Genomic DNA, 23,129 nt, shown 5'->3' with positions numbered 1-23,129 from the left:
GAAGTTAGAAAAAGCTTTAAAGCGGTCACTGCTTTTCCTTCTGCCAGTCTTGAAAAATGAGAGAGGGATTACAAGGAACAAATTTTGCAGATTCTCTCTACTGCCATGAATTTAACCTACATGTTGAAGTGAATTTGGTGTGGAAAATTCCAACATCTCAAAAAAGAACAAGGACTCGACTCTTAGTTCTTTGAGTATTGAATTTTACTCTATCTATTTTAGACCATTTTTGCAATTTTTTAGAAATATGATTGAGACTTCAGCACAAAATAAACACAATTCCTCTTAATTTATTTGAATGGTAAATTAAAACATGGATCCCATGTCTATACAAATATTTGAGGGGTTATTTAATTTATTTTCACAACATAAACTGAAATTAATTCAGTTGAAAATAATATGCCATTTTCATCATATGACAGAGAACACAAACAAAAATCTATTATTGCAACCTGAGAATTGTTCTATCTTACATAATGTCTGTGGATATCCTCGCAGACCAGAATTGTTTTTAAAACAGAGGAAAAAGGAGATAAAACTGAACCCATAAAACCATTAGTAAGTGCTACAATCATGCTTTAGTCTCTCCTGTGTGTACTAGATTCACCTACCTGGCAGAGCACCTTCAGGGTAATGCCAGTTTGTTACTGATAATATTTGGCTGGAAAAGCAAGCTGAGACTATACTATGCTTACTTTTGTTTGGGAATGGCTCTCTGTTAACATTTTTCCAGAAGTTTGTGCATTACTGAGGCTCACTTCAAAAATTTGTCCTCAGTGAGAAAACTTAAAACCTTTTCATTTGTTTGTGAAATTTTAGGCTTGCCTTTGCTTGATAATTCTGTCAAGCCAGTCACTTAAAATGCAATTTGCTGCACACCAAACAGAAAAATGGCATGGTCTGTATGGTATATCCTGAACTACAGCAGTAGCTAAATCACTTCTATCAGCAGGTCCTCAGTCAGTATGACAAAGCACCTTCATGCTAAGGATAACAATTTATGTAACTGTTCAGTAATCAGAAAGCAGCAGCAAATGTGCAACAATTCTTTAAAAATGTATTGCACAGTCTAAAACTCAAGAATTAAGAGATTTTTAACTTCCCAGCATAAATAGTTTTTTATCATATTTTGAAGTAAGTGCTTCTTAATTAATTTGGAATAAGCTTGACAAGATTTGATCTGAGTTATACACATGTAAATTTAAAACAACTCTGTCAAGGCCTATGGAAATTCTTACATCTGAGTTGCCATCAGTCTCACCAAAGAATTTTATTTTTTCTCTTTGTTTAATATATTAGAAAAAGTAGTTTACTTTCATAAACATTGAATCAACTCAATAGATTGCAAAAAGAGTGACTGAAAAATAATCTTTCAAATCCAGTGATAAGAAAATACTTCCTGTCTAAAAGCATTTTGTAGCCTAGATGAAGTAAAACACAGAGTCAAGTTATCAAGTTAAATTAAGACTCTTGATCATTTTCTGTTCTTTTTTTTGGTCAAGTTTCTGACATACATTCTAATTATGTGTCAGGCAGTCATTTCAGTTCTGTTCATTCTTGAAGCAGAAGAAACAACAAAACAAAACTACTGATACATAGTCTGACTGAAAGTTCAAAATAGTTCAATTCCTTCATCCTTTTTATAAAATTATTTAGTTGTTTTTATAAAAAAACATTTGCAGGCTGTGAAGTTTTCGTTTGTGTGTATCAACTCACATAAAATGGGTATTTTAATCTCAGGTCATTAGTCAAATTTTCTTACTACTTTTATGACTGTGCCACACCATTGTGCTGGTAAGGAGTCTGGAGAGCTGTGACCACTGAACTATGTTGCTGTGGTGTTTGAAGATCCTTTTATCTATATGGTCACGCCAGCAAAAGTGTTCTTTTTACCCATATAACATGCTTAGTCTGGGTGAGAAAAAGAACTGTTTTGCTTGTGTAACTGTATAGTCATGGAAACATCTTGCTTGGAAATTCACTGGGATTCTCTTCATTCTGGTTGAACTGCAGGCAGATACTTACAGACACTCTAAAGTATCCATATTCCCATACAGCAAGTTCATCCTATATCCTTGAGAACAACTTTGACACCCTGCTGTGACTAAAAGCATTGCATCTACCTGCAGCATGAGATAAGACAGGAAAATGTTTCCTACCAGTCTATGAGAGTTCCAGTACTGTGCATCCTTCTTTGCAGAAATTGCAGATCTACAGAAAGACAGGGGTTTTTTTAATCCTGTTCTAGGTATCATAAAATTGTTTTAATTAAAAAGTGACAAGAAATTAATGTACTATTATTAAAAAAAAAAGAAAAGAAAACCTAGATGACTGCTGCAGCTACCAGTGCCACTCTATTTATTCTCATACCTAGCAAACAGGTCTTAAAGAAAATTAAAGCTGCATTTACTGTAAAGAAGCAATATTTTCTTGGCCTCTTGTCCTCCAAAGGTTACAGTGGCTACCAGGACACACATACTAGAGGGAAGAAAGATATAAATCTTCCCATGTCCTAGGACTTTGAAAGAAAAAATATTTGTCTAACTGTGTGCTTGGAACTTTTGTCCCCAGTACATTGTAATGCAGACATGTTTTACTCCTCTTCCATTCTGCAGGAATTTCCCTTTTGATACAACCTCAGTGTGTTGGATTTCTCATAAAATTCTAACTTCAATGAACCATAACTCTAGCCATACTTTATTAAAATAATATTAATTCTCTAACCATATCTGAAGAAACTTTAGCAGCCACATATCAAAAAATATGCAGAAGAGGTCAATACCTTGGTTTTGTTTCTAGACTGGCAAACTACTCAAAAGCTGTGGTTGTTAACAGTTTACAAACATGTCAGTACCTTTTTTTTCACCCCACAGGCACTGCCAGTCATATTCCAAACCTTGACACAGATCATGAACTGTGAAGATAAGTCTCTTCTCTCTCTCTGTATCAACGTGAGAGAATGGTACACAGTTCCTGGGTTGTGTCATTAGATTATACGTTTCAGGAAACAGCATTTTTCTAGAAAGAATCATATCTCATAGGTCTGAGCACTATCAGTTGACTGTCAGTTAAGTGTTTGTTAATTTAATTGCCTCATTAACACGCACACTTACCAGGAAATGCTATCTCATATTTAGGACAGAATGAAGTTTTCCAACAGGAGAACCTTTATAGATGTATCATCTAATACTTTGTGCCCAGCAGCCCTACTCAATGGGGTTCAATAGGTGGCTGTTCCCTGCTGGCTGTCCAGGTGGGGGAGGTAAGCCAGGAGCTGAACTTGGGAGCATGAAATCCAGAATAGGCAGGAGGAAAGCAAAGGGCCGTCTCCGCTGTCTGCCATACCATTTGATAGAGCAGATGCTTGTTGTCTTGTGCTGCTTTACCCTCTGGACACAGACAAGTCTATGGCTTTTCTGGTCCTTCAGCAGCATGGGGCTGGAGTGCTTTGGGTGAGGTTCCTGTCTCAGTGCCTCTGACTTAGGCTGGCAGAGCTGTCAAGACAGCTGAGCTTTATTCCCCAAAGGAAGTCTTCACATATCAGGAATGTGAGCCTAAAAGATAGCTTTGTAATGGGTCATCTTTCTGCTGGGAAGGTGTGAAATCATTGTCTGAGACATGGTTTGTTGGACTTGTGTTCCTATGTGCCACTTGTTTTTATAACCGTATGGCACTTCTAAGAATTATAATTTAAATTTTAAGTCTCTTCAGCTTCCCTATTCTCCTGGTAGAAGTTTTGATTGTGTGGTAACATTAAGTATTCTGCAATCACTTTAGGAGTAAATCTTTAGCTTTCTTCCCATTGTCCAATACTTTATGGGCCATTAACATGGTTTACAGATCATATATGTGGTCACTGTTTGTGGAAGGACAGTGACAGCTGATAGAAAGTGTCCCTGCCTATGGCAGGGGAGTTGTAATTAGAAGATCTTTAAGGTCCTTCCAACCTAAAACATTCTATAATTCTATTACTCCATGAGGACAGGAGTTAATTTCTAGGACAGTGACTGTATTTTATGATCTGATGCCTGCTTACCCTGCACTGCAATGTCTTGAAGACTAGCATGCAGGAGTCATTACAAATGTGTATCCTTTGCTGAGATAAACAGCCTGTTTCTGTGCATGCAGTAGGCAAATGAAACCCATCAGGCACGGTTTTCTCAAACAGGGGTTTCACATTCCTGAAGAAAACGCAAACCTGACTGGAGTTGTCTTTCTGTATACCCTAGCAGTTAAATTGCAAGCCAGTAGGTTGGCAAACCAGGCCTGTCAAGTCCTGACTATGGGATGACTGGAGCAAGTAATTCCAGGTTTACCATGGAATGGACAACCGCAGGAGATTGCCATGGTGGTTTAAAGCCTCGTTGATGAACGACCTGATTCATTGTAAGCATTTGGCTAATGAATACACTGAGAGCCCCATGGGGGAAGAGTACAGGTTGAAACTGCCCTGCTACAGACAGTGGAGTGTATGCTTGACAGTGACAGCCCTGCTAGAGGAGAGCAACAATAGCTCATTTGTTTTTTGGTTTGGGTTTTTGGGGGATGTGTGTGTTTGTTTGGTTTTGTGTTGGGTTTTTATTTTTTTAAATTCGTGCAGTTTACGGAAGCATTTTTTCAAGTCTATTTTGAGATTAAAGCCTTAGATGTGAATTACATTGAAGCAACTGTCTTTCTCCCTCTGCTTCTCTGACACAAACGCAAAAGTGAATTCTGATATGCCTCCTTCTCTTTGTATATGGCACTGTAGGTAAGCTCTAAAACACACAATGGCATAATTTAACCACACTGTCTGCTTGGGAGTGAACCTCTTTTTTTACTGCTGGTTTCTGCTCAATTCCTCTGCCAAGGTGCCAGTTCTGGCCTTAAAATGTTGCTTAAATCTCTGAAAACTGTTTTTTATTCTTAAGAAATCAGAACAACAGGAGTATTTGTGTGATGGCATATCTGTGAGCAGCAGTCTTAACAGCTCTTTGATTATCTCCAAAACCTTTATTTTACAGATGTTTGACTTCATACATGGTTTTCCGTTTGAAATAAAATACTTGCTGTGAAAACATTTTGTTCAATAGCAAAATCATAGATCTTTGGAGACTCCCTGAATAAGAGTATCAAAGAGGACACTTGTCTAATATGAAAAATAACATCTTCAGATGTTCCTAGCTTTGTTTTTGATAGAAATGCACCCAAAAAATTTAGAGGCTGGATTAGTATCACTGCTTCTTTTAATATTATTTCAGATGGCTAAACAGAATTAACATGCTTGCTGCTGGCTATGCAGAAAGAGAGAGGATCAAACAAGAGCAAGGTAATGTGTTGTTATTTTGGTTTCCTCTGACAGCTCTTAACACAAGTTCATATGTTCTCTTTTCCTTGCTGTGTATCAGGTCTCGTTCTCAACTTCTGAAAGCAATTCACATGTGGGTATCACTGCTGTTGCTTTAAAGAATTCCTTCTCTTTCAGGGGTTTAGATTAACTCCTTCAGATTCTGATCCACAGACACTGGATTATTTCTGAGAAGGCTGCAGAAGGTAGTTAAAAGCAGCGGATATACTGGCAGTAAGCTCCTGTATGTGGTACCAAAGAATCTGTGTCCCTTATCAGAAGAAACTTAAGAATCTGCAAGCTAAAAAAAAAAAATTATACATTGCATTTGGTGTTTGAATTCACAGAGGGCAGAAGTGCATGAAATTGGTCTCATGAACAAAACCATTCTTCTAAAATCTGTTGATATAACGGGATTTCCCCTGAAGACTTTAATTTTAAGGCCACTTAAATTTTGTGATTTCTGCTGATGTTGATCTATTGTAGTGTATGGTACAGCCCTGTTTGGATTTCATTTGGAGTTGCAGGCTTACAACATGTTACATGTCTTTATTTTTGGTGCCTAATATTTCATGGGTTAAAAAAGCAGCATGTATAAAATAATGAGTTGCTTTGCTTTAAGTCGTTGCATGAGAATTCCTGTTGGCAGACAGCAAAAAGAAAGGGTCAATCCGATTGTGTTGAGGAGGTTGTTTCTTAGAATTGCCAGTGACATGGATTCACATAAGTGTGGATCCAACTAACTCCTTTGGCAAACAGATAGCTTTTGAATACATGCTTTTTTGTAACATGTGCACCCAGCAGCAGGCACCAGAAAATCGCAGCAGTTGTGATGATCCAGACCTTATCCAGGTGCCTGTCTGCCTGCTGCCCACTGAGTCAAAACCTCACTTTTTAGTTCTGTGACTGAGGTCTTCATTTAAAAGGTTCTGGGTTTTGGCCCAAAAAACTTATAGCTCAGACCTGCAATCACAGTGCATTTAGTGCATTTACTATAGTCTTTTCTTTACACAGACTATATTTCTAGCCATTTTCCAGGGAGAGTTGCATTCAAAAGGCTATCACTAAGCTTCAAAATTTGTTACATGGTGTGTGGTTGTGGTTCTATACCAATTTATGTGACAGCAGCCTTAGGTCTGACCATCTGACCTGATACCATGTTCATCTTCCTGAAGAGAAAGTGTGGATGGTCTGTCTCTATGTGTTGTTGCAGTGCCATTTTCCTGGGAGACACTGTCCAAAAAACTCCTTTCCCTGGTCAGAAGCAAGAGTGACTTTGCAGCCAGGTAGAAATATCAGGAAGGTGGGGTATTCTATAGCAGTAGGAGATTAAAAAACAGCATCAGAAAATTATGTCTACCTTGATTCATAGCCTGATCACCCTCACCACAGAGAATCCCAGAGGGATCAGCCTGGTGTTGAAGAGCTGTGGCTTACAGCATACTGATGTAATTTGGAGGTGATATTGTGCATGGGAAGGTTTTTGGGTGCTCTGTCACTCTCACACATAACTAGGTTGTATCTTCTTTTGCCTCATTTCTAATCATGTCGTCTAGTAAGTGCCACTGCTTACTCTGGGAGTGTTGCCCACACCCTTTTTTAGTCTGGTATGGTCCTTGGCACATCATTTCATTTTTAACACCAGACCCTCTGCATTCACGCAGCCCAGTATAGCAGCAGCATGCTCACTGTTCTCCAGTCATGTTCTCAATGCCTCACCAGACTTAAAAATCAGTTTGAGAATCCATACTTCCTAGGCAGCACTACAGCAACCTGTTTGGAGGGAAGTGTATACCATCTGTCACTGCTTGAAGAGGCTGCGAACAAACTCTGAATCTTGGAGTCTTCTAGGAAATCCTCTGTGTTGGCATCCAAAGCCAAATTCAAACTTCTATTGACAGTAGGTTGGCACTAGAATTACAATGCCATGTGGGACAGTAAGGGAAAAGGTGTATGTTATGCTAACGCTCTCCAAGTGCACAATTGCACACGTGATATACCTTTCAAAATCCAGATGAATTTGGAGAAATATTTTTGCTACTAAGAAATCACTGAGTGATAAAATAGCAGATGATCCAGTTCCTAGACATGAGATCATGTGCATTCAAGTCTCATGTAGCCTATTATTAAAATATCTCACTATTGAAGATAATCAGTGAAACCCCACTGACTATGGAAATTACATCCCAGGCACTGATGGAGATCTTTATTACCACTCTAACACCATTCACTCATGTTGATTTGTTATATACAGTTAGGTAGAACTATATCCTCTTAGTGTTGCTTAGTTTGTATTTAGTGTGGGAGTCAGTATCACGTTCCCCTCTCACTGCCGTACACTGTTTTAATGCGTCTGGTGATTTTCCTTGGCTCCCAGCACGAGGGCTGTTATACAGCTCAGTAGTGTCCCTAATTAGCAGAGGTATCAAGTTAGCAAAGTAAAACCTCTCTATCACTTCAAGCATTTTTGCAATTATAGAAACTGTGAAGCTGAAATTTTCTGTATTCAGCGACTGTACCAATTGTCATCTACGTATTTGATTTGACAAAAGGTCTTTTATTTCTGTTCAGTTCAGCCCTTTGCAGCAAACCTTTATAATACCTCTGAAACAATTCAACAGTAGTTGTCAAATATGTTTCAATTAACAGTTGAATGGTTCTGAATCTAAAGTGCACAAATATATTTCAAGTGCTTCAGAGATGCACGAATCACTGAATTGTGGGTGTAGTGCTGAATAAAATGTTACATTCTGTACAGAACAGTTTTATAAAAATACCATCAACTTTCCATATTAAATACAATGAATGTTAGCAATACAGCAAGGGACTTCCTTGGATGGAGAAGTTATAGACTTTCCAGTCATATAAATCAGAGGAAAAAAAACCTTTCTTATATAAATAGAATATATTTCATCAGGAAATGGCAGGTCAGTGTTAGTTTATATATAATATATGCAGTCTAGTAGTCATTGAGAAAACTCTCAAGATATACCTGATACACAGAGCTTTATCCATGACTGAATTGGACAAAATCTGCAGAGAGATACAGCAACTCTTTCATAGCATCATACATGTTTTAGATAGACTCTGAGTCAGTTGCCAAAAGCAGAACATTTTTAAAAGTTGGTGAGAGGCTATTTTCATACATTTTATCTGCAAGTTGACCCCTGTAACTGCAGAAATTTTCTATACAAGCTGTAGGTTGCCAGCAGAATTCCCTGTCTGAGATAAGGTGTGCAAAGGTGTGATTGTACAGTGTTTTCTTGTGTGTGGATTTGACAGCAAGAACACCTTCATATTTTTAGCTAAAATTGGAACCTGCACTGAGACTGCTAGATTTTACTTTCAGAATAAACAGTTGAGCTCCAAGCCTGCAGAAATGTCTCTGAATGATGCAATTCTGACAGGTTTCTCACCACACATTGCACTGTTAGGCTGTGCTGTAATAGGAGCAAACATATCTATATGCCAATATTTTCAGGCATCTTAAGTTGCCAAAAATAAGTTTTCTTAAAACTATGATTTATTTGGAAAAAGACTTTTCATTGACTTAGTCTTTCATTCACCAAAAATTAATTATTTGCAGATGTCTAGAGACATAACTGTTTAAATTTTTTTATTTGGTAGTCATGAAAACTTTATTTATGCAACTTATTTATTGTACCCTTTAAAAAGAATCAACTATAAGCTTGCAGGAAGCAAATCAAAAGTCTCGGAGTTAAAAACAGAACTGCTACTGCATGGAAAGATTAAATACATAAATAAGGCTGTCCCCACCATTACTACAATCTAAAAATATATAAAAATTTAGGGACAGCTGTTTCGAGATGGTGTCATTTAAAGCTAAGTTTTCATTTTAACTCTTGAATAAGATTAGATACGGTAGATAATTAATCATACAACACAATAATCATAATTGTAACAAAAAATCATTAAAGTCAAAACTGTATGTTGTGTCTGCTTGGATTTTTCGTTTGGATCATTTATGAAGTAGTAAGTCATGCAGTTCATTGAACACTTACCAGGCAAAGTAAAAATTGTCTGAGATAAGTTTGTGAGTAGTCTGAGCTAAAGTGTCCTGTCATACAATGATTTACCCAAATACCGAAAGGTAATAGAGTCTGAAAAAACATTACAGCAGAGATGTTTGCATAAGTCTTACAACGTGTAAAAGTGTTAAATGTTACCTTACCCATCTTTAGCTGAGTCAGCACTTAAGTAGTTTTCTTAGATAAGGAATATTAACGTCCAGTGTCCTTTTAGTTAGATGCCATTCTGCCTCAAAAATATTTGTAACAGAATAAATATAGTTTCCCATGTAGTATATTGTTCCATGTGTTTTCCCCTTTGAAATAAGCTTGGCCAAGATTTGATTTCCTCTAACATGAAACTTTATAGCCCATTAAATTTAGCCTACAAGATCTGCGTCCTTTGTACTTTCTCATCCATGTTTTGGAGCTCTGTTCTTAAATGTCATTATTATATTTTTCCTTACCATACCACCGTTATGTTCTTACGTGGATAAGAGGGCAGCAGGTGTTTTATGAAGCAAATATATAATATAAAGTTTCTATGTCTCATCTTAAATGGAGGTTTTTGTTACTAGAAATTGAATTGAAAAAGTTTTGTAACTAGTAGAATACAATGGAGAAAATGGGTAGAAAAATAGCATTAATTATTCATACTTTTTTCATTTGCCAGTTGGTGTTAATTACATTTGTTAATGTTATTTGCAGCCAACGAGAGTTGAGCAAAGCTATGTTTTTCATCTTTTCCGTTTGAAAAATACTTCCAGTATTTTTCAGCCAATACATGTCCAATCATAATTACTTTTGTGGCTGTATAAATATTTGAATATCTGATACTTATAATAAGAGTATTCTGTATGCCTGTTGTATTTATATAAGGTGTGTACAAGAGTTAAATTTGTGGCTCATTTGCAGGTTGTCGTTTAATATCTCTTTAATGGGACATTAGACTTAGTATACCCCATAATGTTTGGAATTTTCCCTCTTTATATTAAGACAATTCCAAATCGCAGCAACTAACACTTAGAGCTTCAGCATTCACTAGTATTTCACTCTTGATAATACCAGTGAAGGAATTTCCAGTTACTTTTGTGAAAGCAAGTTTCTCATATACAAATACATCAAAATGTGTTGGTAGTTTTTGATCTGATCCATATATAACTTGTAGATTATTGGAGTGAGAGTGACAAGGAGGAAGCTGACACTCCATCAACACCAAAACAAGACAGCCCACCACCCCCGTATGACACGTACCCACGGCCACCTTCGGTAAGTCACCTGCAACTGTCTATAGGAGTGTCAACCAAAAGTGCCACTTTTACCTACTCCCCAGCCTAAGAGTAAGTGCTTGTGCCCCTTATGGCACTTGTTGGTATATTTTTTGAGTCAGTGCTTGACTTGAGGCATTTGTTAAGTGACACATATTGCTAACTTCAATGGCCATCACTGCTCTTTTCACTGGTTTGTAGAGAACGTGGATTTATGATCCCACTTGCTGTACAGAATAGGTTAAATCACAGAACTCTTTCTTCCTGTTCTTCATTCATGATGCAGTCTCTTACCACCCACTTGTTGACTTTCCTGAGAAAATGTTATTACCTCAGCAACAACACAGACTCTTCTCTAAGGCTCCAGCAGTTGAGCTGTGAAGCTTTACAGTAACAAATTGCACTTGCATTTCCAGACAAATGCCAACATAAAAATGTTCTGTCTTGTATTGCAAAGAGCGATGCTAGTTTTGTTATTGCAAAAAAAAGTAGGTTTCTCTATAAATTGGAACGAAAGTGGATTTGTTTTTTTCTTTTTCTTGAAGCAGTTGCTGATATAAAACTAGATTATAGACCTCTAACTTATTCTGCACTGGCAATTTTAATTTTCATGTCTGTATACTCAGTGTTAACTAATGTGTCTTACTTGAATATAGTTTTTGGAATGAAGAACGGGGAAGGCAGGGGAAAGAGAGCATTCATGATGTTTAATTTGAATGCAATACTTTATCTTACAAAATTATAACTCTTTGAATCATGGCGCTGAAGCACTGGAAACATAATTCCAAAGAAATTTTTAGCAAGATGCAATAACAACAGGTATTTTCAAGACTTTTAATGAACCAGGCACATCTCTTCTATATCTTCCATAGTGTCATATTCTGCAAAGTTTTCTGCAAATAATTTTCCACTTATTCTACAGATTAATGGACAGAGTAAAGATAATTATTATGAATAAGCATCAGTATTTGACCTATAGGTGTGACATGTATAGATGTGGGCGTGCACTGAAGTTAGGATCAGGGCAGGTTAATTAGGTGAGTTTGTGCCTTTGTTACTGAACTGAGTGCCATCAGTGATAAGGAAAAGCAAGGTAATATTGTTAGCGATAGGTCTTGGTCTGCACTGATCTGAAGATTGCTCCTTTGCTGACCTTGTAGATGAGCTGCACAAGCCCTTACGTGGAGCCAAAACACAGCCGACTCTCATCCACGGAGACCTCCCAGTCACAGTCGTCGCACGAGGAGTTTCGCCCGGAGGTGGCGGGGAGTGCCACCGACTCCCCGGTGCGCAAGACGGCGAGCCAGCGGCGCTCCTGGCAGGACCTCATAGAGACGCCGCTGACGAGCTCAGGACTCCACTACCTGCAGACACTGCCCCTGGAGGACTCGGTGTTCTCCGAGGCGACCGTGGTCTCCCCCGAGCACCGGCGGCAGTCGACCTTGCCCACCCAGAAGTGCCACCTGCAAGACCACTACGGCCCCTTCCCCTTGGTGGAGGGTGAGCGGATGCAAGCGCTGAATGGGAATGGGGGAAAGCCCCGAAGTTTCACTCTGCCTCGGGATAGTGGCTTCAACCACTGCTGCCAGAGCCTTTCAGTTGATGCTGCCGATCACCACAAAGAAGCACAGCAGAAGGAGGTTGAGGAGGAGGAGGAAGAGGAAGGCAAAGCAGCAGAAGAAAACCAGGAAGATAAAAGTAAGTATGGGATATTTCTGTGGCTTTTCAAGTGTCCTGTTCGTGTAACATAGAGGTTGGTTGTCCTTTTTCCTATCAAAAAACCCCAATGCTCTTTCAACAACCCCCATGTTTTACCAGGTCCTCTTTGTCGCACACCTCTTTGATCTGCCTCATGTATAAAGTTTAATAATCAGGGTGCTGCGTGACCCCTCATGTTCACTAGACACTTACCCATAGGCTGGTCACCAATCACCTTCTACTAGTAATTCTTAGTTATAAATGGATTTTACTTCCATTCTTTCTTCATGCTTCCACTTGCACAGTATCCTCCCACACTGACACTCATGTGTTTCTGTACACACTTAGTAAGATTTCCAGCCAACCCCATCCAGGCTGTAAAATCCACTTGGTAAATCCTGGAGTGCAGGGTCAGGCTGTGATTACACAGAATCATAGTATCATCAAGGTTGGAAGAGACCTTTATGATCATCAAGTCCAACCATGAACCTAGCACTACCATTGTAACCCCTAAACCATATCATCCAGCACCAGATCCAGATGCCTCTTAAACATCTATCCAGGTAGTCAGGTCACAAGACATCCCAGAATCTATAAGAAGTTGGAAAAGAGAGGGTATTTTCCCCAGTTCCTCACCTTGTGATTTATAAAGAGAGAAGTTCAAAAAACATTTCAAACAAACAAAAATAATAGAGATAATTATGTGACCGGCGAGGCTTAAAAAAAAAAATCAGAACACTGAGTAACTGTCACTTACATGACACATAAACTTCATAGAGATTAGTGCTACTTGTCAAAAATAATCCAAATAAACAGGGATTAGAGAAGGTCCCTGCCCCTCCTAAATGTGTAAACACATTTCTGTGTCTGTTCCATGCTCTGTCCTTCGCTGTCGTTTATGGAGCTTCTCAGCATGGGCTGCTGGCAAAGTTGAGTTCACACCCAAGTTGCAGGGTCAGTCAATGAAGTCTGCATCCATGAATTGTGGGGTTACACTGCAATTAAGTTACCTGAAGCGGCAAGGAAGGCAGGATGACTCCTGAAGCTCTCAAAGGGTCTCTGCTATCTGTTCCTTCAAATTCAGCTTTTTTACTGCAGTAAAGGAGGATAAAAATGGTAAAGAGATAGGAAAGGGTAATAAATGCTTTGGATAATTAACTGCCTACCTAAGTTAATTCATTAAAGTTAGCACCATTGTTGGGCATTAAAATTCATATTTAGTCTACTTGGGAAACATCAGCAGTTTTCCATTGCCCTTATGCTTTAGTCATTATGTTCTAAACATCTCCAGTGATTTCTTTTGCAGATATTAAATTTGATGCCATCAAAAGTTTAAAAAGGCACTATTTCAGTTGTGTTCATTCGTGACACTTTCCAAAAAACCTATACATTTATTAGGGTAATATTAGACTCTTATTGACTGTGAAATGAAGCTGTCTAATTAACAGGGTTAAATTTCATCAGTGATGCAGAATGTTTTATCCTATTTTTAGTCTTCAGTTTTTGTTTTCAAATGAGTTTTTACTGATAGCAATATAAAAATATTTCTTTAAAAAATTCTCACAGAAAACAGAAAGGGTCAAGGAGACTTTCCATGGTCTTTGCTGTGCTGTTTGGACATTACTTACAGATACTGTTGCAGAGTCTAAGTTGTTAGGTGTTTTAAATCTCAATTACAATGCTTTTGGTCTTACCTTACTAGTAAAGGTCTAGTGTTTGATTTAATGGACCAGAACTTGGGCTCTTCTCCATCTTTCTATACCAATTTCCAAAAAAGGAGAAAAAGTTTAATTTTTGAAGTGGACTCCCTATACACACGTACTTTTTTCTTTGAGTGAGGAGGTTTTCTTGGTTGAAGCTTTAAAAGGAGATTGTTTTTGAGACATTAACAACCAGCTGGACAATTGAAGTGCTCCTGATGAATTACTGACCATGAAATTATAAAACTAGAAGTAAAATACTGTTCAGTCTGTTGAAAAGTTTAAGTGTTGAATTGCTTGTCGCTATGGCTGCAATGTTCTGTTTGCAACGCTGAATTTTCCAGTACCCTTACCAGTAAAAAGCTGGAGGGGTTTCATGCAAGTGGTGTTCTTAAGTGCAAAATCTAGTTTCTGAGCTGAAAGATTTGCTTACATCTGCTAAGTTGCTGATAGGATGGGTGTCCTTGTGTGTGCTACCTCACTGCCTCCTTCACCTCCATTGCTCTGGGAAAATGAAACATTGCAACTGGCTGGAGAAAGGCAATCCTCTCTCTTAGAAATGTTTTAATCTCACCTTGAATGTTCTCTCATGTGATATCAGAACCTTTTAAATATATTTATTTGCCTTACACATTTGTGATCCTGACATAGTTCTGGGTTTTTTGATGATTATTTGTGTTCTTGTGTGTACATGTATGTGTTTTAAAGCTTAATCATTCCTATTGCTTTTTATGCGGGACAAGAATGCAGCTCCTTTGCAGTTGTTGCTGTACAAGTTAAATGTTATTGCCAAAAGTTTGTTTTCTTAGCTTTCTGTTCTTACATTCTCACTTTTAAAACCACCTGAGTTTAAATCAAATAGCAAAATGTGGTCCTGTTTCTTCCAACTTCTTTTGCAAAATTGTTTTCAAATAACTGCACTACAAACCAGGAGCTCCACCCTTCTTTCAAATGCTGCCCCCAGCTGCTATAATTTAACATAGTTCTGTTGACTTTCCAAAGCTACGATGGTTTGCAACTAAACATCTCTCAGTCAATCGCTGCTTTATGCCTTAAACAGATATTGCAAGACTTTACTGACACTGCAAATAGTTCTGTGTATCAACTCTGCTGCAATGCCTAGATACGTATGCTAAATTGAAAATACGGGTTGTCCTTTCCTATGTTTGTCAGTTAGGACCTGACTTTGTTGCGTGTTCAGTTACTTCCTTTTGTCTTGTTGTATCATATTAACAATGCACTGCTAATCTTTAATGGATTGTTTTATTTCCCTAATGACTTTTGTGTAAACCATTTAGATGTTCCATATTGACACCGTCCTGCATTGGTCTCTTGCTTTGTAATCCAAGAGGATTCTCCTGTGGGATATTTGAGTTTGTCCATGTGTTTGCTCCTGATGGTTATGCAAATGGCAAACAACATTCAGACCTGTGGCACCAAACATCCCTCTTGCTGTGCTGTTCAGAGGCAGCCTGCACAGGCAGAGCAGGTCAAAGGCTGTGGCACACTGCATTGCATGTCTGCGATTCAGTTAGGAAGGACAAGTTGGGCCTTTTCAGGTTTGTTTTCTGCTGGAGAAAGGTAATAGAAGGAGACAGGTGTGCATCATGGCATTGTCACTCCCTTCCCCTCTGACCCCACCACTGTCTGCCCTCTGTGCGCTTCAACAGATTTCACCACTTAATGCCAAAGAACGCTTATAAGATCTTCTTCAGAGACTATTTCCAGCTTTTGTTCCAGGAAAGCTTACCTCATTTTTTACCTTTTTTTTTTTAATTATTTTTATGGTGGTTCCTTAATTTTCAAAGACTTCTTTGGTTTGTGGGACAGTAACGCGAATTACTAAGGGTTCAGCATTTAAGAGTAGGTAACTCGCTCTCTACACAGTGTAACTGACTGTAGATCCCTCCAACTTAGCTGCAGAAAAACCTGCACCTTTTTTCCATACTCCCCAAGAAAGTCCTTGAACAACAGCAGCATCTGTGGGAGTCTATGGTGCTGTCATCTGCCCAGAGAGTGCTGGTACAGGAGCTCTGCTGCTGGCTCCATGTGCTGTGGGGTTGACCAGAGGAATATTGGCACATTTTCCAGGGAACTCACACCTGGGACCTGCAACAATGTGCAAAGGAGCTTTCCACTGTGCTGGCTCCATAAAATTTATTCAGGAATATGGATAGAAAAGCGTTGATGTCTATGTTTGAGTTTGAAGAAATTACTTAGACTGTCTTCCCACTGCTAAACTCCATTTCCTTCTGCTTTGTTCCTTGCCTCTTTGTTCTCTTGCTTCTGCAAGTTTTCAGTCCTTTTCCTGCACTCTTAAGTACTGTAATTCCTCTTGACATGTGTTTAAGATTTTTTCTGTTGCTACCCCATCACTGCAATTTTAGAGTATCTTCTATATAGGGTGGACAGCTATAACAAAGGCTTAAATAAATTTCAATACATCAATGGCTGCCCTTCGGGGGCAATTAAAGGCTGGGAGGCACTTGTTTGCTGCATTGATTTCACCCTCCAGAGTGTTTACAAGACGTTACAATCTTCCACATGTGACTTGTGTCACCTTGAAAAGATTTCACAGTGTTTCTGTAGGCTGGCATTTCCCTGGCATTTTGCTCCATCACCACAAGCCCTTGTTCAGGTTTGCAACATCTCCTGGCATCCCACGATTAGTCCCACATAGGCTTGTGAGCGCTGTCCCCAAGGAACACAATAGCCTCATGATCCAGTCTCTGTAATTTGGCTTCTAACCTTAAACTACTGAAAACACTTGTCAAAGGCCAGAGCAGGAACTAATGTTGGCATTTCGCAACTCAGGGAGATGTCCAATACCTGTGAAGGGTTTCAGGAAAGTTCACCTTGATGTCAGGGAGGGCTGGTCACTGAAAGAAGTATCAAGTGACTGTGCTGAGGTACCAAGCCTGAGAGTTTTCTTTTCTTTTTTTCCCCTGTAGAAAAATTACAAGCCAGCAAAAGAATAGGAGAAGATGAGAACACTTTCTCCCAGCCTACCTCCCAGTTGCAGAAATGAAATTCAAGGTGGTAGTGCTTTCACAAAGTAGGACACAGGAGTTTAAGGAGTCCTGCGACTAGCAATGAGTATCATGCACTGTGCCCAAAAAGGTGTATCCATGCGACATCCTAGGTGGCATTTGCCTACAAGAAGGAGTCAGTGCTAGTAAAAAATATACTCTGAATAAGGTCAGGTATTTCAGATTCTGAAATGCAGGTCCAGGGAAGCTTGCCTCTTCTTAATGAGAGGGCAGTGCAAATGGTAACTCTCAGAAAGATCAATGTTTGCCAATTAAACACTATATTATGAAGTGGTACCCTGTGTACCACTTCTAGGTTTTGCTTCTCTGCATTTTGGGTAAGGTGTCTTCACTTAAGCAGGATTTAGGCAACAGTGAAGTGTGGGAGTCAGGACGAATAACGCAGAGTGCCTGGACTGTGTGCACTGGAGTTGTGAGGATGTGTGACTGAAATTAATAGGGCTGTTTGCTTTTCTAACAGCCTATTTCCGTTTCAGAGAGGATACCATTAGCGGTGTCCTGTCATCTCACCACCTAGTTTTAACTACACTGAGAGGCAAGGGAGAAACCATTAAGATACCGTATCTTCCCCTCTGTAATTATTCAGGTTAGTAAAGGTGTGAGTGCCCAGTAATATCTTAAATAAGCAGAGCTATGAGAAATTACAGATAATATTTCACATTAGAAGTATTCCATATGAGGCTGATGAATAGCACAAATTGCAGCACCTTCTGGGACACTAAGGACAGTGTTATTCTAAATTATTGCCTCCACTATCAGTCCTGTACAATGGAGAGCATTTGCCAGGGGTTTTTTTGCCTGACATCCTTCTGGGCGACACAGCCCATGCATTCACAGACACAGGTCTGCTTTTTCTAAGCTTTGTTTTTGGAATCTGATTTTTCATTCCTGATTCCCATTTGAGCCTTCCTGTGGCACCTGGCTGGGCATTTGCACTCCTGCAGGCTGAGGACCATCAGCATTTTGTACCTTGTCTGCTAGGAGGAGGTCTCCATCCCTCCCGCCCTCCCACTGCCTCTGAGGCTCCAGCTTTGCTGTTAACTCAGAATGCTTATGTAATTGCTTACGTAAAAAACGCTGCTGAGTTATGTTCAAAAATACGATCTTAAACCTGTTGATTTATAGTGTAAATGGCTAACCTGCACTGCTTTGGATAGTTTATATATTTACAATGAAATTTTTATCAGTGTCTCATGGAAAAGCAGGGCAAGACAGTGGCTGCCATATCACCTGGTCTGCTCTTCAAAGCAAATGCTTTACATGCAGAATGTCTAGTGGGATGGTGTTTATTCACATATTCTATTTTATGTGTTTTCAACTTAAGTATTTAGGGCTTCTTTTGTCATAAGATCCACTGAGATCCCATGAGAGCTGTTAAATTTGAAAATTAGTGTGGGGAACATCATTGCTGGTAATTTAGGTGATATGTCAGGCTAAACTTCTTTATTCTCGTTAAATTTTAAGATTCATTTTTACCTGATAGGAATTTCTATAAGGTTCCAGAACCAATTGCATATTTGGGAAAATTGTCATCCGAAGTAAGAGTTGCTTAGTTGTCTTCTAACTACCATATATGTGTGTGTATGTTCAGTTGTGTGAATAAAAATGTCTTTTAGACTACTTATTATATTATTAAAATTACTGATAGGAAGGCTAACTTAGATAAACAAGTATTGGGAGTAGGTATATTTCTTTCTGAGAAGGTTCTTTAATTAAAATTTAAAATTTATTAAATAAAGCTTTTCCAATTCTCATATGCAAAAGCAACCCTATTAGAGAAGTGAGTTTGCATTCTACATAAAAATGATGGGATACAAAGCCTCTGTTTCCTGATTTTAAATTTTTCAGTTTGAGGGGAAAAAATTGCCTGCAGTGTTCAAAAGCCAAATATTGAATCATTTACTAAGTAGCAATTCAGAAAGCAATATGGGCTGTCATAAGAGTAGTTTAATTTTGTACTTGTTAGTGTTTATTCATATGAATGTATTTCACCCACAAATATATTGTTGTCATATATAAAATTTTATTTGATTTCCATTGCCCATGCTACTAAAAATGCAAAAGAGAGGTGAATTCCTACTTTTCTTTTGGTTTTAATAACTCTGTGTGTCATTGCCAACAAAGGTCATTTGCTTTTTCCTGAAATATATGGATTAAATTGTCTTTTTATAAGCAAAAGGCATGCACAAGAGAATTTCTTACATGGCCATTTTCCTAAATTATTTTTCCTGCAAAGTTTCTTCAATTCAGTTACTAAGTTGGGGACTGTCAGTGGAGCTGTGGTACTGCCCTACCAGAGATCCCTTTGGGTTAGGTGGCGAAGCAAGGAATCTATAGATGTGAGAATATATTTCGGGGGGGGGGAGGGGGGGTATGTTCTGCATTAATTCTCTCTTAGGTGTTATGTAACTGAAGTGGTTTACCTTTAATTTTTCCATTTCTAAGTGTAAGCAGACTGTCTCTGCTGCTCCCCTGCCTGAGTCTGGCTGCAGAGATTCTGTCTTTGGGAAAAGGGAACTCATAAATGGCAGACTACTTCACAAGCAATAGAGAAAAGACAGTCTAAGTCCTGTAGGGCTCTCTGTTTACCATACTGAAGGATATGCTATTGCTTCCCAGGTTACTGGCCTGACACATCTCAGTAGCAATATAAAAAGGCCGTTTTTGTGCTTGCAGATTCCGTCCCCTTGATTCTAAATGTGCTTTCATTCTTAAATGATGATATGTAGCTTTTTTGAAATTATTTTATGTATGAAAAGGAAAATCCAACTTCTTTTTTTTTTTTAAATTAACACATAGTTTTCCATTGAAAAGAGAGTTTTCCTGTCCCAGAATTTAAACTCACATTCATTTTGATTTCAAACATGAAAAACTTGCGTTGTTTCTAAGAATTTACATAAACCTTCTCACTGAAACTCACTGAAAATTGTTTTAAAGACACTCTTAGATTTGACCACTGTGATTTAATTGGAATTTTTCCCTGAGAAGAGTTTTTTCACTGGATTTTTTGCAGAACTGAGATAGTTCTTCTTTGAGATGCAGCGAGGACTTAGACTAATCTGAAGGTTTCTAAATGCAAAGGAAACAGAAGCCTACAATAAAAAAGTTAACCACCTGTCATGTACATGAGAATGTTCTTTCAAAATGTATAATTTTAAATTTTCTTCTTTTTTTTCCAAAGCTAAAAAAAAGTAAACCCTTTCTGTAATCAGTTGTAATTAAATCAGAAGAATATGGCACAGTATCAGTAGGATTAGGAGAACAGAGGAGGACCAAAGTCTTTCCAGATTATATTTATTACGTCTCCAGGTGGTACCATCTGGTATGTGTGACTCTCATGTTCTTTCAAGGTGACCATTAAAACAGGGATGAACTTGAGTCAGTAGTGCTTGGAAGGACATGGGAGGGATGTAGTTTTATCAAACTACTACCTCGGTGAACATCTGGAGAGTCACAAAGTAAACATGCATTATTTAAGTTAAATTACTCTTCATCATGGGAAGCAGGATGGGATATTAAAGACCTCAATGCAAACAGTCAGCATCCTGCTAGAATTTTTTTTTGCTGGACAAAAGACTCAGGAAAAGCCAAATATGTTACAAAGCTGTTTTGTTTGGTTTGATCTATTTTTTTAAAAATCTTCAGAATTTTGATATTTAAAATTAAGATTGTCATGGAGGCCTGTGAAATAAAAAATTGTTGCAGGACAATTTTTTGTAAAGAACATCCTAACCTGTTTTTCTGGCCAACTTTCCTTTGATCACTAGCTGCTGCTCCAGAGGGTCACACATCCTGTGTAGGCAGTGTATCTAACCTGCCAACCCTATGCAACTTCCGCAGATACTCCTTGACAGCTAAAATGGTTTGGCTGTCAGTGATTCCGTTTTGGAATCTTAATGTCCTTACTGGTTTCTAAAACCTTTCCACTGCAGGAAGGCAGTATATATATGTTAAAATCTTTGTCCCTCCAAAGAATCTGGTGAAGCTGTAACTGTGCTGTGTGTGTCTTGGAGCCAGTGAACTGGAAGTGAATTGAAAGATTATTTATTATAGCTCTGCCCTCTAAATCTGGAGCTACTATACCTACCTGCCCATAAAAATCCCCAGTGGTGGGCATTCTTCATTCCATCCAGACAGTGCTTTTCCTTTTTGTTCTCCTGGGAATTTTTTTCTCCTAACAGATATTGAATTGTTCCCACTGCAATTTAAGCCCAGGATTTCCATTCCGTTATGGCGCAGAAAACAGACTGCTTTATTACAGCAGCTCTTCTTTTAAGCTGAAAGGTTGTTATGAAGGTTGGTTTAGTTTTTTTCATTGATAGCATTTGCTAGGCCTCTGGCTCCTCTTTCCTGGGTGTTCCAGCTGACTTACACCTCTTCTGCGATGGCAGAGTCCAAGCTGGGTGCACCACACTTGGTTGAGTCCAGAAAGGTTGCTTTGCCCTGGCTGTTTTATGCTCTATACTGTGATAAGTATCTGTTTGGCAACTATACTGTACTTCATATTTCACTTTGGGCTGTACAGTATCCCAGATGCTTTTCTGCTTAATTGTTGTGTTTTCTAATTGCAGTTGTTCTGATTATTCCTTCACCTTTTACATATCCACATCAAGTAGCTCATGTTAATAAAAACCTCAGGTGAATTAAAATGTCAAATTAATTGGACTAAACCCAACCAACAAACAAATAAATATGACATTTTGTAAAACTAACAGCCTGACTAGACAAAAAAAAAAAAAAAAAAAAAAGCCCTGTAGACTAACTTGGTGTATGCCAAGATCTGTGCCTGTTAGCATAGCATTTACCATATTGTTATATGAAACTTGGCAAGGGATTTCATCCCTCCAAATCATTCCAACTTCTGAGACTGTCCTCCAGCAGTCTAGGAAATGTTTCCTGGCACTCTGGTGTTTGTGAATTTTAATAAGTTTATTCTCTTCCACCATTCAGGCTATTAGTGCCATCTGGGACTGTTTCTGGATGCAGGACACATAGTGCAGCCTTCCCTGTTAACAGCAAGCCTTTGGTGTCTCCTCCATCTGGGCTTGGCTTTTGCTTTCAGGGGACACCTTGGATATGGGAGGTGGCTAATATCACTCACTTCTGGGAGCTGAACTACTAGAAGGAAAAGATTATCCCCTGTCTCACATCCATTCTGCATCTAAATAGCCAAGAAATGTTACCTGGAGATAGATGGGGAGCTGAAGGCTCATTCTTTTGTCAGTTGGGGTTCCATCAGTCCCTGATGGAAAAGTGCTTAACACTCAGAGTTTCTAATAACCATGTGAGTTTTATTTGCAAGATCTGTTGTTTTTCAACACAAGCATTGTCAGTTGTTATGAAACAAATGTGATAATACAGTTTTTTATTAATAAACAAACAAATAAAAAAGCCCAGTAATCAGGCAGTTTTGCAAGGATCTCAGTTCTTATTCATTATTAACAAAATAGATTCCTAGCTTTGTTTTTGAAAATTGTGGTTCAAAAGCTAGAAGATAAATACTTCTTTGTCTCCTTTTAATGGGCCACATTTGCGAGTTTTGGAACCTGTTGATGATGGTTAACGCTCCAACATCATTGTACTACTGTGATGCTATTAAATACCACGATTTTATGAACAAAGCATGAAACAAGTTCTCTGCAGGATCTTGTTGTATTTACTTGAAGAAAATGGCTGTATTTTAAGTAGGATTTTTGCTTTCTGGCTCCACATTTTGAGTACTGCTGGCATAAAATTATATTAGCTAATTATTTCTTCTCTCCTGGATTCCAGAGGGATAAATTTTGGGCTTTTGGAATATAAAATATCACCACTGATTTGTTTAAAAGTATTTGAGTTATCACCATCAGAGAGTGAGGAGAGAGGCTGCCAAAAAACCTTCAATTTAAACCCTCTTTCAGCCAGATTTTGAAATGTTCCTTTAATCATGTGATGATTTACAGGCCTCAAGGAGGAGGCAATATTAAGAAAAGCTCACTTAGTTGCTTTCTGCTCGTTGTAAATTCGGGGACAGACAGAGATCAGGCAGCGGCACCGCAAGGCCCAGCTGGGCCTGGCGA

General features: G+C 38.5%; 1 protein-coding gene across 5 annotated transcripts in view; it reads left to right on the top strand.

The window, feature by feature from the left end:
* CNKSR2 (connector enhancer of kinase suppressor of Ras 2) overlaps positions 1-23,129 on the top strand; it is a 210,175-nt gene that overhangs the window by 160,343 nt on the left and 26,703 nt on the right. For all 5 annotated transcript variants that reach the window (XM_027731127.2, XM_027731128.2, XM_027731123.2 and 2 more), the window contains 3 exons: positions 5,241-5,308; positions 10,523-10,623; positions 11,783-12,320. In XM_027731127.2, the coding sequence (XP_027586928.1) occupies positions 5,241-5,308; positions 10,523-10,623; positions 11,783-12,320 (707 nt within the window). The remainder of the gene's footprint in view (positions 1-5,240; positions 5,309-10,522; positions 10,624-11,782; positions 12,321-23,129) is intronic.

This window comes from Pipra filicauda, unplaced genomic scaffold (assembly GCF_003945595.2).
Source record: "Pipra filicauda isolate LSUMZ 115617 unplaced genomic scaffold, ASM394559v2 scaffold12_size5214236_pilon, whole genome shotgun sequence".
Lineage (NCBI taxonomy): Eukaryota > Metazoa > Chordata > Aves > Passeriformes > Pipridae > Pipra > Pipra filicauda.
This window is presented reverse-complemented; position numbering and strand designations above follow the sequence as displayed.